Source organism: Octodon degus, unplaced genomic scaffold (genome assembly GCF_000260255.1).
Source record: "Octodon degus isolate 3935 unplaced genomic scaffold, OctDeg1.0 scaffold00104, whole genome shotgun sequence".
In the NCBI taxonomy this organism is placed as follows: Eukaryota; Metazoa; Chordata; class Mammalia; order Rodentia; family Octodontidae; genus Octodon; species Octodon degus.
Genome location: NW_004524680.1, coordinates 1,516,289 through 1,529,715, shown reverse-complemented (window position 1 = coordinate 1,529,715; position 13,427 = coordinate 1,516,289). Strand labels below are relative to the sequence as shown.

The window sequence follows — 13,427 nt, the reverse complement described above, 5'->3', positions numbered from 1 at the left end:
TGTAAGGCTCAGCTCCCCAACAGCCTTGAATGGCTGCAGTTTGGGGGTAGGGTGCTCTGTGAAGCTAGTCCTCTCAGCAGGGAGAGTTTTAAATAAGTATTTCAAGTAGAAAGATAGGATTTCCTTTTTATTTCTCTAAGAATAAATATGATTGCGTTCCAGTTGATATTGCTAATTCATTTTTAGCATTTCATTTAAACGTCTTTATTTTTTAAAGTTTGAACATCTTTTTTCTTTTTTCCAGAAAAGCTTTACTCTTCACATACTAACCTGGTCTTATTTACTCTATTGTGAATAACAACCCAATGTCATTTCTAGCAATGTGATTACTGTATAGTTTAAGATTTTATTTAATGTTTACAGTTCTAAATCCTCTTGAAAGAAGTCCTGCATGTAAGGACTTGATAAGCAGCTAGATTTATCTGTTTTATTTGCTTTCAATTTTTTTCTGGAGGGTACAGGGTCTTGTTATGCAGCTCGGACTCATAGTGATCCTCCTGTCTCAGCCTCCCCAGCACTGGGATTATAGGTGTGCACCACCACACCCAGTTTTTGGGCCGGCACAGAGGCACAGCATGCGGTACTGGGGATTGAACCTGGGCCCTTGCACTTACTTGCCAAGCAGGTGCTTAGACTGCTGAGCTATCTCCCCAGCCCTTGTTTTCAATTTTTAGAGATTACTTTTTAAAATTTAACTTTAAATTATAATTACATGAAACATTTACAAAGTTCCAGAAAACCAAAGTTAGCACAAAAATAAGGCGTATTCTGAAAAGACTGTTTCTGAAATTCACCCCCCTGTTCCTCACTCTTCCTATCATCTATAAGAAGTAATTTTTATCTGGTTTATCATTTTATTAAGAAAATATGTATGTGGAGAATAGAATGTTGATTACCAGAAGCCAAGAAGAACAGAGGGGAGGGAAGATCGGGTGAAAATTGACCAAGGGCATGAAGTTACGGTCACGCAGGAGTCAGAAGTGTCATTGTACACGTAGACTGATCAGCAACAATAATGTTCTATGCATTTAAAAATACAGAAGAGCTTGAATGTTTTTCCTATAAGGAAATGATACTTATTTAAGAGATAGATATATTTATTTATTTATTAAATGCATCTGGTTGTTACAGGGTCTCACTACGCAGCTCGGGCTCATAGCGATCCTCCTGTTTTTCAGCCTCCCTAGCGCTGGAATTACAGGCGTGTGCCACTGTGCCCAGACTCTGGCTGGCTCAGCCTGCCCTGGGGGCAGGGCTAGTGTGGCATGCTGGGGATCGAACTGCGATCCCTACACTTACCTAAGCTTGCTTAAGCCTTAGGTGCTTTATTCTGCTGAGCTATCTTGCCAGCCCCAAGATAGAAACATTGAACTTAATTTTAATATTACAATGTATACGTGCTTTCAAACATTACATGGTACTTCATTCATCTATTGTGTTTTCATATGTCAGTTAAAAATTAATTTAAATTAAATAAGAAGCAAAAGGGTATGTGCACTTATACATACTTGTATATATAGTGTGTGTACATAACAATGAAAATATATTTACATTTCTTTTTAGATAAAGAGTGGACGTATGATATATACTTTATTGCTGGAGATCATTGCATGGCAACTTATTCAAATATGTTTCATTTTTTATAGCTGCATGGTATTCCACTATGGATAGCTTCTACCACAGTTTATTTAACTCAGCTCCTACCTACAAAAATTTAAATTTTGCCCATCTTTTACTGTTCTAAGTGGAGCTTTAATGAATATCATGTGTGTACATCTTTTCATATTTTCTTTTTTGCAGAACCAGAGATTGAACTCAGGCCCTTGCACTTTCTAGGGAAGCACTTATTCTACTGAGCCATCACCCCGGCCCTCATTTTTTCATATTTTTTTTCTGTGCATTTTCAGACAGATTCCTGTCTCTTTGAGATTGCTGGGTCAAAATGTAAATTATTTACATTTTCTAAATATTTGACCAATATTATCTGGTAACAAACTTAGACGGTTACTCATTGAGTAAGTTAGAAGTACGATTTTGGTAGTCTTAATATGGATAGCTAGATTGAGCATTTATTTGTCATATATTTTGAGTATTTGTCATATATTTAAGTACTCTTCATATTTCTTTTTCTAAGAACTAGCTCTGGAGCACTTTTCTCTTACAGTAACTGGTCTTTTACGTCTGTATTTATGAAGTTCTTCATTTCTCATGACTATATAATATAGAGGTAATAACTGTCTGTTTCATAATTGCAAAATGTTTCTAGCTTGTCACTCCTCTTCCTCCCTTTCTTGTTTTCATTTTTACCATACAAACATTTTTTATGTTGTTAAATTTATTCATCATGCCTTTCTTTATTGCTTCTGAATTTTGAGTCATTGTCGGGAAAGATTTCCCCACTGCCAGATATTGGAGCGCTGGCTCATGTTTTCTTTTAGTGCTTATAGGATTTCTTCTTCTTTTTTTTTTTTCACACTTAAATCTGAGTCACTTGGACTTTACCCAGGTGTAGGGTGTGGGAAAAGAACAAAATTGTATCCTGTTCCATATGGCTCTTGAGCCAGCTATATTTATTTTTATTATTTTCTGTATTGTAGGGAAGGGTATACCGGGTGTTCAGGGTCTCCCTGCTAGATTGGACTCACAGTGATCTACCTGTTTACAGCCTCCCAAGAGCTGGGATTACAGGGGCGCGCCACCACGCCCAGTCTCGAGCCAGCTAGTAAAAAGTCCCTTTTCCAACATGGAGTCAATACAGTGCTTTACCACAGACTAAGTCTTGAACAAGTATGTGGACAAATCTCTGCACTTTCTTTTCTGTCCCCTGCGTCTGTCTGTCGTTTCCCGTGACAGCCCACGGGCCGAACATCACGATGGCTTTGTGCTATGCCTTAGTCTCCCTAGCCATCTTTCCTTCGTCGCTGTTCTGCTGCCCAGAATTTTGAGCAGTTTTTCGTGTTCTTCCAAATGACCCTTATGATCAGTTTATCTGGATGCCGAAAAGTGGGGATGGCATTACTGTTGGGACTGCCTTAAATCTGTACATCGACTCAGGGAGGATTAATGCCTTTATGTACCGTGTCCTCCTGTTCAAGTGGCACCGTATGTCTTTCCATGTGTTCAAGTCTACTTTTGTGTCTTAAAGGAGTGTTTCATAATTTTCTTTATATAGGTTTTGGACATTTCTTTATAAGCTTTATATATTCTCACAGTCTTCTAACTTTGTTATGTTTTATGTCTTGCTGTTTTAAACAAGCTTTTTAAAATATTCTCTTGTTTTTGAAAGTTGATGTTCTAACCTACCACTTTGCTAAATTCTCTCATTGGATATGGTAGTTTTCCTATGTCGCGCCGTCTTTGTTTACTTGTTTATTTTCACAGCACTACAGATGGAACAAGGGCCTCACACGGGCAGCGGTGCCCAGCCCCTGAGTTACAGCTCAGCCCAAACCATTCCATTCTAAAGTAGAGAGGGGGGCCAGGGAGATGGCTCAGTGGAATAAGCGCTTCCCTGGCAAGTGCAAGGGCCTGAGTTCAATCCCCGGTTCTGCCAAAAAAAATAAAGTAGAGAGAATTTTACTCTCCCCTTCCAATATGCCTTGGATCTCGGTGCTGTCATAAGCCCAAGAGTCGCGCGGTGGCACGCTTGCCTGGCCGAAGCTTCTGCAGAAGAGTCTCAAGCTCTTTTCAGAGGTTAGCTTTCAGCTTTAGGTCAATTTTATCTCGTGATTTTTTAAAAGACACGAATGGATATCTGTTCAAGTGCATTTTCTGCATCTGTAGAGGTGACTACAAAACTATTCTCTTTAGCTTTGTGTTATTTTATATGAACTACCCAGGTCGTCTTTTCTAGTGTGCGCCCTAGTTAAGAACATTTGCTTCTCTACGTTTTGTGCCACTAAAAAGCACCAAGGGCTCAGCTCTGAACTTGGAAAGAGCACGGCAGTGCCGCTCCCCTCCAGCCTAGGGACCGGCCAGCCCCTGCAGAAGAGGCACAGAGGCTCAGGTCTGGACCTGTATTCCAGAGTGGCCACACATGAGATGCGTGGCCCCGAGAAGGTGGTGTGATGTTGTTATGCCTTGGTTACCTCACTGGTGACCGAGGTGATAACAGGACGCACATCTTATGGAGTACAGACAGTGCCTGGCCCCATCGTGTTCTTTCCTTTCCTCACTTTGGGTTTTGTTTTGCAACGGTCTTCCATTTGCATGGTGTGCCATTGTCCTAAAAAGTTGCACAGTGCAGTGTCCTTTCCACGCCTAGGCCAGTTATTGTTGTTTGAACCAAGAAGAACCAATGAGAATCTGTCCCGGGCAGCTTCCCCCAGGTGCTACACGTGCGGATAATGTGCACAGGTGTACTGTGTCCGCTCCCTTCTTATGCAGAAGTGGGGCATAGCCTGCGTAGCCTTGCACGCCATGGAAGGGCATGAGCGGCACCAGGAGACTGCTCCTCTCAGGTTCTGTTGGAGTACTTATTAGGATAGTGAATATTTAGGAGCGGTTTGAGCCCTTCCTTTGTTGGGGCTTCCTATTCAGGACCAAGATAGAGCCCTCTGTAATCTTAACTTTATCAATCTCACACTGTCCTGTAGCATTTGTGCCCATTCACACACTCCATGCCACTTACATTTCTATCTGGCCAGTGAACACAGGGACATTAGGGAGCAAGGGAATCAAAAGGGTTACAGAACACCCCCTTCGCTGGGCTTTGCTGGGTGTCACTACACACGACCATCCCTCTAGAAACAAGGCTCCAACCTGCTTGATCGCTCTCTCAGCAGCACTTGGGTTAGTGGGCTTGCTTGGGCAGAATCAGACCCAGAGAGAGAGTCCTTGGGATGGGGCTACGGTGGGGTGAGCCCTGGATCCTTGCCCTTGGACACCTGCATGTGGTGTTTGTTCAAAGTGAGGAGCCGGCCGCTGCCCTGGGCTGTGTGGAAGCTTTGCAGAGCTCCACTTTCCAGAGGGCTTGCTGTGAAGGCCGTCCCCTTCCTGTAACACAGTGTATCTGCTTCTGTCCCCTCATCATTGTCTGAGGCCAGCCTGAGTAGTGCCCTGCGCTGCCACCCAGGTGGTAGAAGGAGTACTGACTCAGCCAAGGGATGCGGAGGGCCTGAGAAGCAAGCTGCTTTGCCCCTGGAGCCCTCATCCCCTCTGGGTACATACTCAGAGATGTTGAGAGCCAGCGCCGTCCAGTAGGCTTCCATGGGGGCTGTCACCACTGCGTCAAACAGCACCTCCCGCACCAACTCCTCGTCGCCTGGGGGCAAAATCACAGGAGACTGAGCCACTTGTTCCCCGTTCTCCAGTGAGCTCCCTAGTGGTGTTTGTGCAGAGGAGCTGAAGGATGGCGCTCGGAAATCCCCCACAGGCGAGGGCCTTCTTAAGGTCATCTGGCCAAGAGCTCTGTTGGGTCTTTAGAGTACAGAGCACCAGCTGCTTGCCCAGGGCCACTGCTAGGTGATGGGACAGTGCTGACAGGCAGGCAGATGCCCCTACCACAGCCTTGTTAACAGAGACCCCAAAGGATGTCAGCCCTTGACCTGGGGACAACCTAGGTCATCACAGTTCTTTGTGAATAGTGTTGCGCTTGGACCTGTGGGGAGGCTAGTCGGTCCTGACTTTTCCTCTGATGAACAGCATCCCTGTTCTGTCCAGGCCACTTGTGTGCTACAGGGAAGGGCCATGTGCAGCCACCTCTCCCCACTCCTGACCTCCTCCTCCCTGCAAAGCTGTAGAGCTCTGAGGACAAGTTACCCCCCGGCTTGGGTTGCACTCACACTCTAGGTCCGGGTCCTCCCTGGTTAGGAAGCGGATCACAGCCTCCAGCTGGCTGAGCTTCCGGTGGTCTGGGTCAATATCCGTGATGCAGTAGATCCTGGAACCCAGGAGAGTCCGTGTTATCTCAAAACCCCACCTTTCTCTCTCCCACCCTCTGTTCCTGCTTACCAGTCACTGGCCAGGGTCAGATCTGGGTGAAGCAAGTCATGCAGGCCTGGAACCAGAGAGCACACTTAGGACAGTGTCCCTGCCTGGAATGTGTCCCCAGGCACTCAGGGGAGTTCTGGTCTTTCTCATTCATAGTCAGAGGGGGAGCTCAACTGACAGGTCATTTCCAGGTTTGCACAGAGGGCCTGTGCCCAAATCCCAAATGCTCCTTGGGGATGGGGTGAATGCTACATCCTTAGTGAGCTACCCGTTGGCCAGAGGTCGTCACCCTTTTCCCTCTGACTTTCACATCGTTCCCTGATTTCCAGGTTGGATTCCAGTCCTTATGGACAGTCCAGAAGTGGCTACGGTTAGTTCCCCTGAGTGCCTCCCTCCTAGGAACTGGTACTTTGAAACTAGTGATTGTGCCTTTGCTGGCTTCCGTGGGCCCCAGTGAGGGACGAGGTGAGAGGTGGACACGTGTGCCCCTGTGCCCTCTGTGGCCCCTGCCTAGCCCAGGCCTGCACTGATTGCGCTCAGTGCTTGATTGTCAGTAGAATGAGCAGTTGCTGTGCTGGCTCTGGCTTAGCGCTCAAGCATAAACAGGTGCTTCGGCTTTATTGAATTTGTAGGACAAGAGGATGCAAAGGCCAGCGGGCTTCTGGGAGCCCTTTGAAGGAAGGTTGGACTGACATAGACACAAATAGCTACAGAGAGGCCCAGCTGGCCACATGACTTCAAGCTCCTGGACCAGAAGTGGGTCTGTTCCCTGGAGTGATGTCACATGGGAACATCTGGGTGGAGGAAGACAGGTGTGGGAGGAAGAAGACACGGAGAAGGCCAGGGAGTGTGATGGCTTGGGGGGCTGTAGAAGGCAAAAAGGGGGGGGACTGTGACATCACAGCCCATCTCTCTGCAAGGGCAGTGTTGGGGGCTCCAGGTAAGTGCAGGGAGAGTCTGCCTGAGGCCGCTGTCCCACAAGTGTCCCCTGCACTGGGGCCTGAGGGTGGGTCAGAGTGGGCTGGGGAGGAGGTGCCTAGGTAGCTCATGTGGGGTGGGAACAGGGAGGGTGGAGGCCCTCCCTGCTACGTTCCCCACTCGCATTCCTCTTCTCTCAGTTTCACCCTGTGAGCTCCCTATTATGGAATGAACTGTGTTCCCCAAAAGTTACGCAATGGCCGTGACTCATCCACATGGCTGACACTGACAAAGGATCTACAATCCGAGGTACAGGATCCCAGGATAAATCCTGAGGGGATTTCACTGACCTTCTCAGATACAAAAGCTACAACTCTTGTTGCATAGGTCCTGCTTTATCTTGGTCTTAACCATCCAGCAGAAAAGTATAAAAATGAAGTATAAGAAGTAAAGCCATGCTGTTATGTTGAGCTTTAGGGGACTCAGGTCAACAATTTCTGACATTGCCAGTCAAGTAAAGACCCAATACTATTATGGACTACTGGACTACTTTGGAATATTTTGCTGAGTTCACACACCTCTAATATTTAAGTAATGGAACTAAACAAAAAAGGGGGATACAGATGAATGACCATTTTGTATCTGTGTATTCAAATTGGTTAGGATAGATATTTAGCTACATTCTCTTAATTCAATGAATAGAGGGATTTATTCTTTTTTTTTTTTTTTTTTTTTTGGTGGAACCAGGGATTGAACTCAGGCCCTTGCGCTTGCCAGGGAAGCGCTTATTCCACTGAGCTATCTCCCCGGCCCCCTAGAGGGATTTATTCTAACAGTGTTTGTAAATAGGATATCATGTCTGCATCTTGTACAAAAAATAACCACCAAGGTAGTATGCAATGTGTTAATTATTGGAACTGTCCTACCAATTTGATTTGAAACTGTCTCATTGCTATTTATTTCTCAATAAACTTATGGGAAAAAACCCCAAAGGTTATGCAACAGTCCTGCCCCCTGGAACCTGTGAACATGAGCATCTTTGGAAATAGGGTGTTGGCCGTGTTGGCCTCTGTACTCAAGATGAGGTCATGAGGGTGGACCCAGGTCCCATATGTTGGGTGTCCTTGTGAGAAAGGAAAAAGGGGCAAGCAGAGACCCCTGAGGGGAGCAGGCCCCGCAGCAATGAAGGCAGAGAAGATCTGTGGCAGCCAATAGCTGAGGAAGGCCTGGCATACCACAGGCTGGAAGAGGCAATGAAAAGCCCTCCCCACAGGAGCCCAGCCTCCAAAACAGGGAGAAAATACACTTCTGTGTTTTGAGACAAGTGCTCAGTGGTTCTCTGTAGTGGAAGCCTGTATGAATAGCTCGGCTCCCTCATTCTTAAAATTTTACTCTGAGATAAGGTCTGGTAAGTTGCCCCGGCTGGCCTGGAACTTGTGATCCGCCTGCTACAGCCTTCAGCTAGCTGGGGCTGCAGGTGCACCTGCCGCTTCCCGCTGTGTCCTTCACTCCTCCCACTTCCTTTCTACCCTAGGTGCAGTCTTGTGGTGGAAAATACAGCTTTGCAAAGAGACTCACTCTCTGGACAGCCCTTGTCTCTGGTTTAGCAGAGCCTCCTGGGCTCAGGCGACAAAAGACTGGCAATTCTTTGGTTCTGTTGATTTGATGACCAATTCCCGACAGTCACAGGGACTCACTGAACCTCCTCCCTTTCCACCGATGGTGCCTCCCAGCTGCAGGCACTTAAGCCCAGGACTGGGAGATGGTCCAAACCCATCCCACCGAGGATCCTGAGAAAATCCCATCAGTTCTTGGCCCAACTCACCTTCTTCCACAGATGTGTTTCCCAGGAGAATGCGCTCCCCGTGGCCCCTGGACAGCACCACACCCAAGCTGGAAAGAGAGGGGAAGCCACCTCACAGGCCTGGAACACCACTGGCTTGTGATCAGCCTTTTTCCTGAGAAGGGTCCCATGGATGCCACACCAAGGGCTCTCCACACCATGTTAAACTAGGCTCATCCTGCATATCACAGGCCCCCCGCTGGCAGCAGGAGGAGTCTGTGTGCCGGCTGCAGGCCATCCTTTCCCACTGGGTGAGGCCTGCCAGCCTGCCTCTGCTGGTGCAATGTCAGGCTGGAGTCCCTGAGAGCTGTAAGGCCCGGGCTTCCCCCAGGAATGTGGAACCATTCAGTTTGCTTGTACACTAAGTATAGGTGATTCTACAGAAGTCCCTGTGTAGTCAAGTGACCAATTAGAGCACGCAGATAGGGCTTTGCTGAGCCATAGAGTGACTCCAAAGCAAGAGCCATCTGTTCCCTAATTTGTGCTAAGGTTGGGGTCAAATATCTGTACAGTTGAAGAGATAGATATTCCAATATGACCCTTTGGTCTTACAAAGCACTGCTCTTAAATCTTTAAGCAGATTGTATCATTTTATCCTCACAGAACTGCCAAGAAATAGTTACCAGAGGCCGGGGATATAGCTCAGTGGCATAAGCACTTGCCTGGCAAGTGCAAGGTCCTGAGTTCAATCCCTGGTACCACCAAAAAAAGAAAGAAAGAAAGAAAGAAAAAAAGAAAGAAAGAAAGAGTTACCATTATTAGCCCTCATTTTGTAGAAGAGGAATCTAAGGCATAAAAAGATTAAATAATTTGAGGTCCCACAGACCATACTTGGTGGCCTTGGGAGTCATACCAGGAGTTTGGCTGCAGAACTAGCACACCTGGCTACACTGGCAAGGCAGGGCTGGGCTCCTCTGCAAGCTGAGCTGGGTCTTTGGCCACAACATTGCCAAAATGAGAAAATCCGTCCCTCAAACCTGAAAGTTGCACCCTGGGTTGTCGGTATCCATGTCCTGCCTACCTCTTTCCCTGCTAATAAGGCCAGGAGTGTCTCACCTGAAAGGAGTGTCACTGATGTCCGTGAAGAAGTAGTCGTTGGCCAGGAAAAGGACTCGCTTCTGAGAGAGAAGAAGATGCGCTTGGCGGAGAGGCAGCGACTGCTCGCATCCTGACCTCCTCACCGAGCACTCGGGGTCAACACCTCTGTACCTTCCCTGGCGTGCTGCCCCCTCCCTGGCCACCCCGCCATGCTCCCTTATTGACATCCCTAGGCAGGATCATCTCCAGAAACTTCGTGACCTGGGCTGAGTGTGGGGCGGTCTGGTTAAAGACTGAGGTCTGGACCTGCCTTGTCACCATGGTGGCCCTATGATGTGGCCTCTGAGTGTGTGTGGTATGTGGCCAGTACACTGAATATTCCAATTTTAGTTTATTGTGATTTGTATGAATTTAAGTGATAGCCAATGTGGCTGGTGGCTACAATATCTGGTGACTCCGGTGTCCCTATGGGGTCCGAGAACAGCTGCTAGGAGGCTGGAAACTTCTAAGACACATGCAAACAGTCCACTTACAGCCTTCCCTGTCTAGAGAGGGAGAACGGGGACGTGGTAACCTCTCCACAGAACCCCAGCCCCAGCTACATCAGCCTTTTCCTTGCAAAGCTGCTGTTTTTACAGTTGCAGTTTAATTTGCAGCATCAGGGTGGCAGGGAGCACAGACAGTGGCCAAGGGCACCGGCTGGGCTGGGCACATCTGGCTTGAAGCCCAGGATAGCTGCTCACAGGTCGGGGGCTGTCGGGCAAGTTGCTTCTCCAAGCATCAGAGTTCTCACGCGTAAGCCAGGGGAAGGGGAGTGTTTCACACACCGAGGTGCTGTGAGCCTGGGCTCCGGGCTCTGGGCTCTGAAGCCCTGTGGACAGTGCTGCCTTGGGCCATGAGATTATGTAACCATGAGGCCCGTGGTTGGTGCAGGACTGACTTTTCTTTACTTTAAAAATTGGAGTGAAATGTTGGAAGGGATGCAGAGGAAGACAGATGCCAGGGATAGCTTGCATTCTACAGGAGAAGAGCATCAGAACAAGCCAGCCGCCTGGATTCCGGCCCTGTCCTCAGGGTCCATCTATGGCCTCCAGCCCCCTCTGCAGTCAGCTCCCTGAGGTCCCCTTATCACAGGAGATAAGAGGATTTCTCTGGAGGTCATCGAGGGAGGTGGGGACCAGCCCAGGGGACAATGACTAGGAGCCCAGGTGGGCTCTCTTGAGTAGCAGAATTAGAGGTCATCTTTTTAATTTTTACTTCTTTTTTCTTAACTGTGAATCACATAGATCTTAACTATATTATTCAATTAGTTGTTTTTAAGATCAGGGTTGAACTCAGGACCTCGTGCTTCCCACGAAGGGGCTTAAGCTGCTGAGCTATCTTCCTGGTCTTAGTTACTTTTGATTAGTTTATATATAGCCAAGAAATTACCTCTCCAGTTGTTATGGCTTGTGCTTGGATGTCTTCCCAAAACCTCATGGGGGTCATGGGGGATGGGCTTTTCAGAAGGACCTGAATCTAGAGTCTGTGATTGATTTTTGGTCTAGTCCTGGGATTACGGGTGTGAGTGCTGCACCCACCCTAGGGCAGGTAGCCTGCATACAATATAAGGGACCGAAAAGAGCCTGACTCTGTTCTCCCCTCTTGTTTGTGGCGTCTTCCACCACCATGAATGCTTTCCCCTCTGCTATCCTAGGCTGTCCTGGAGCCAGCTGATTATGGACTGAAAATATACAAACTGTGAGCTAAATAACACTTTCCTCCTTTATCTTTGGGTGTGAAGTATTTTGTCTCAGCTACAAGAGAAAAGAAACTAAGATACCAGGCACCACATGAGAGAGCTCTACAATCTGCCCGGCCCTTTAGTTTACCCGTGTCCCACCCTCTACAGCAAAGCGTTGCTCTGAATTCCATCCCCAGAGTTGCTGGGCCTGTCCCTACTCTGTGCACTCCTTAGGCCTCACTTCTGTTGTGCAACATGTTTTTAAGATCCATCTACCTTGCTGTGCATATCAGAAGTTGTCCTTTCTGTTGCTGTGTACCACAGACATGTATGGACACCCTGTAGTTTTGCTTCGTTGTTTGTTTTTTTTCCTGGAACTGGGGATTGAACTCAGGTCCTTGTGCTTGCCAGCCAAGTGCTTATTCTACTGAGCCATCTCCCCGGCCCGCAGTTTGCTTCTATATTCACCTATTCATGGATACTTGGGCTGTTTCTAGTTTGGGGTTATAGTGAAGAAAGCTGCTATACCACACCGAGATACAGTTTATGGACATGTGTTTTCATTTGTCTCCGTAATAGCTAGAAATGGAATTTCTGGGCCATTTGGTAAAATGTTTATTTTATTTAAAAAAATCTGCCAATTTCTCATATGTTTTACTATTTTATTCTTTTACTATTTGATAGTAGAGTTTAATTTTTTTTTTTTTTTTCAGTACCAGGGATTGAACTCAGGACCCTGCACTTATCAGGCAAGCACTTATTCTACTGAGCTATCTCCCAGGGCCCCTAACTTCTTTACACTGGTGTCAGCATTTGGCCTTTTAAGTTGTAGCCACTGTTAAAGGTGTTAGGTGGAAAATCTTCAAGTTTTAGTTGGCAGTTTTGTGACTGGCAGCGTTAAGTAATCCTCCTTCCAAGCGCCAATTGGTCAGGTGCATATCTAGGTGGCATTAAGAAGGGTCTGGTCAAGTCCTCTGTTCATTTTTACTGGGTTGTTACTGTTTCTTGTTATGACCTTGTAGGTGTCCTTCACTCATGTTATGGTTTGGGTCTACTTGTCCCCCCAAAGCCTCATGCAGTCATTGGGGTGGCTTCTAGAGTTTGTGGTTAATTCATGATCCAATGTGGGGATCATGGGTGTGAGTGCTACACCCGCCCTGGGGTGGGCAATCCGCATTAGGATAGAGGGGGAGGGGCTTGCTCGCTGCCACGCCACTGCTCCTCCCTTTGCTCTTTGCTATTTTCCACTGCCATGAACGGCTGCTCTCTGCCTTGCAGCCAGCTGAGTTGTATTAAAACCTCCACTAACTGTGAGCTAATTTTGGGTGTTGGGTGTTTTCTCCCAGCAATGAGGAAAAAGTAACCAAGACAATGCATTTTTGGGTCTTTTGGTTTTCATTTTCTTACAATTTCTTATATTTTTTCATTTCCATCTTCTTTCCTTTTGTTGAGCAGAAGAACCTTAGATGTTTAATGAAGTTCAGTTTATTACAGGGCTGTTACTTTTTGTGTTGTCCCAAAATGTTTTGCATACCCTCAAGTTGAGAAGATTTTTTTTCTTGTAAAAGTTTTATAGTTTCAACTTTATATTGCAGGTTATAGTTCACCTTAAGATAAATTTTGTGTGGGGTGTGTGATTTGCTTCAGTGCTTTAAAACCATTTTCTTATTGTTTCTGAATGAAAAATTAGCCTTCATTTCTCTCTCTCTCTCTCTCTCTCTCTCTCTCTCTCTCTCTCTCTTTCTTGGAATTGAACTGCCAACCTTGTGATTACGAGGCAGGCTCTGGGCCACTGAGCTGTATCCTTAGCCCTATTTTTCTTTCTAGAAAGCATCTACTTTTCTTTTAAATTCTTTGAATTTTTAAATTTTCAATAGCTGGTCTATTTCATGCCCAGATGTGGTTTTATTTTTGGTTTTATTCTGCACAGGCTTGCTTGCTTGCTTTCTCTCTCTTTTTCTTCTTCTTCTTCTT

The 13,427-nt window shown here is 46.6% G+C and overlaps 1 protein-coding gene across 1 annotated transcript in view; it reads right to left on the bottom strand.

Moving 5' to 3' along the window:
- Cacna2d4 (calcium voltage-gated channel auxiliary subunit alpha2delta 4) overlaps nt 1-13,427 on the bottom strand; it is a 112,145-nt gene that overhangs the window by 50,421 nt on the left and 48,297 nt on the right. Inside the window, exons 19-23 of the mRNA XM_012516392.2 lie at nt 9,749-9,810; nt 8,675-8,742; nt 5,953-5,998; nt 5,784-5,881; nt 5,170-5,263 (exon numbers count right to left, since the gene is read on the bottom strand). Of these exons, the coding sequence (XP_012371846.2) occupies nt 5,170-5,263; nt 5,784-5,881; nt 5,953-5,998; nt 8,675-8,742; nt 9,749-9,810 (368 nt within the window). The remainder of the gene's footprint in view (nt 1-5,169; nt 5,264-5,783; nt 5,882-5,952; nt 5,999-8,674; nt 8,743-9,748; nt 9,811-13,427) is intronic.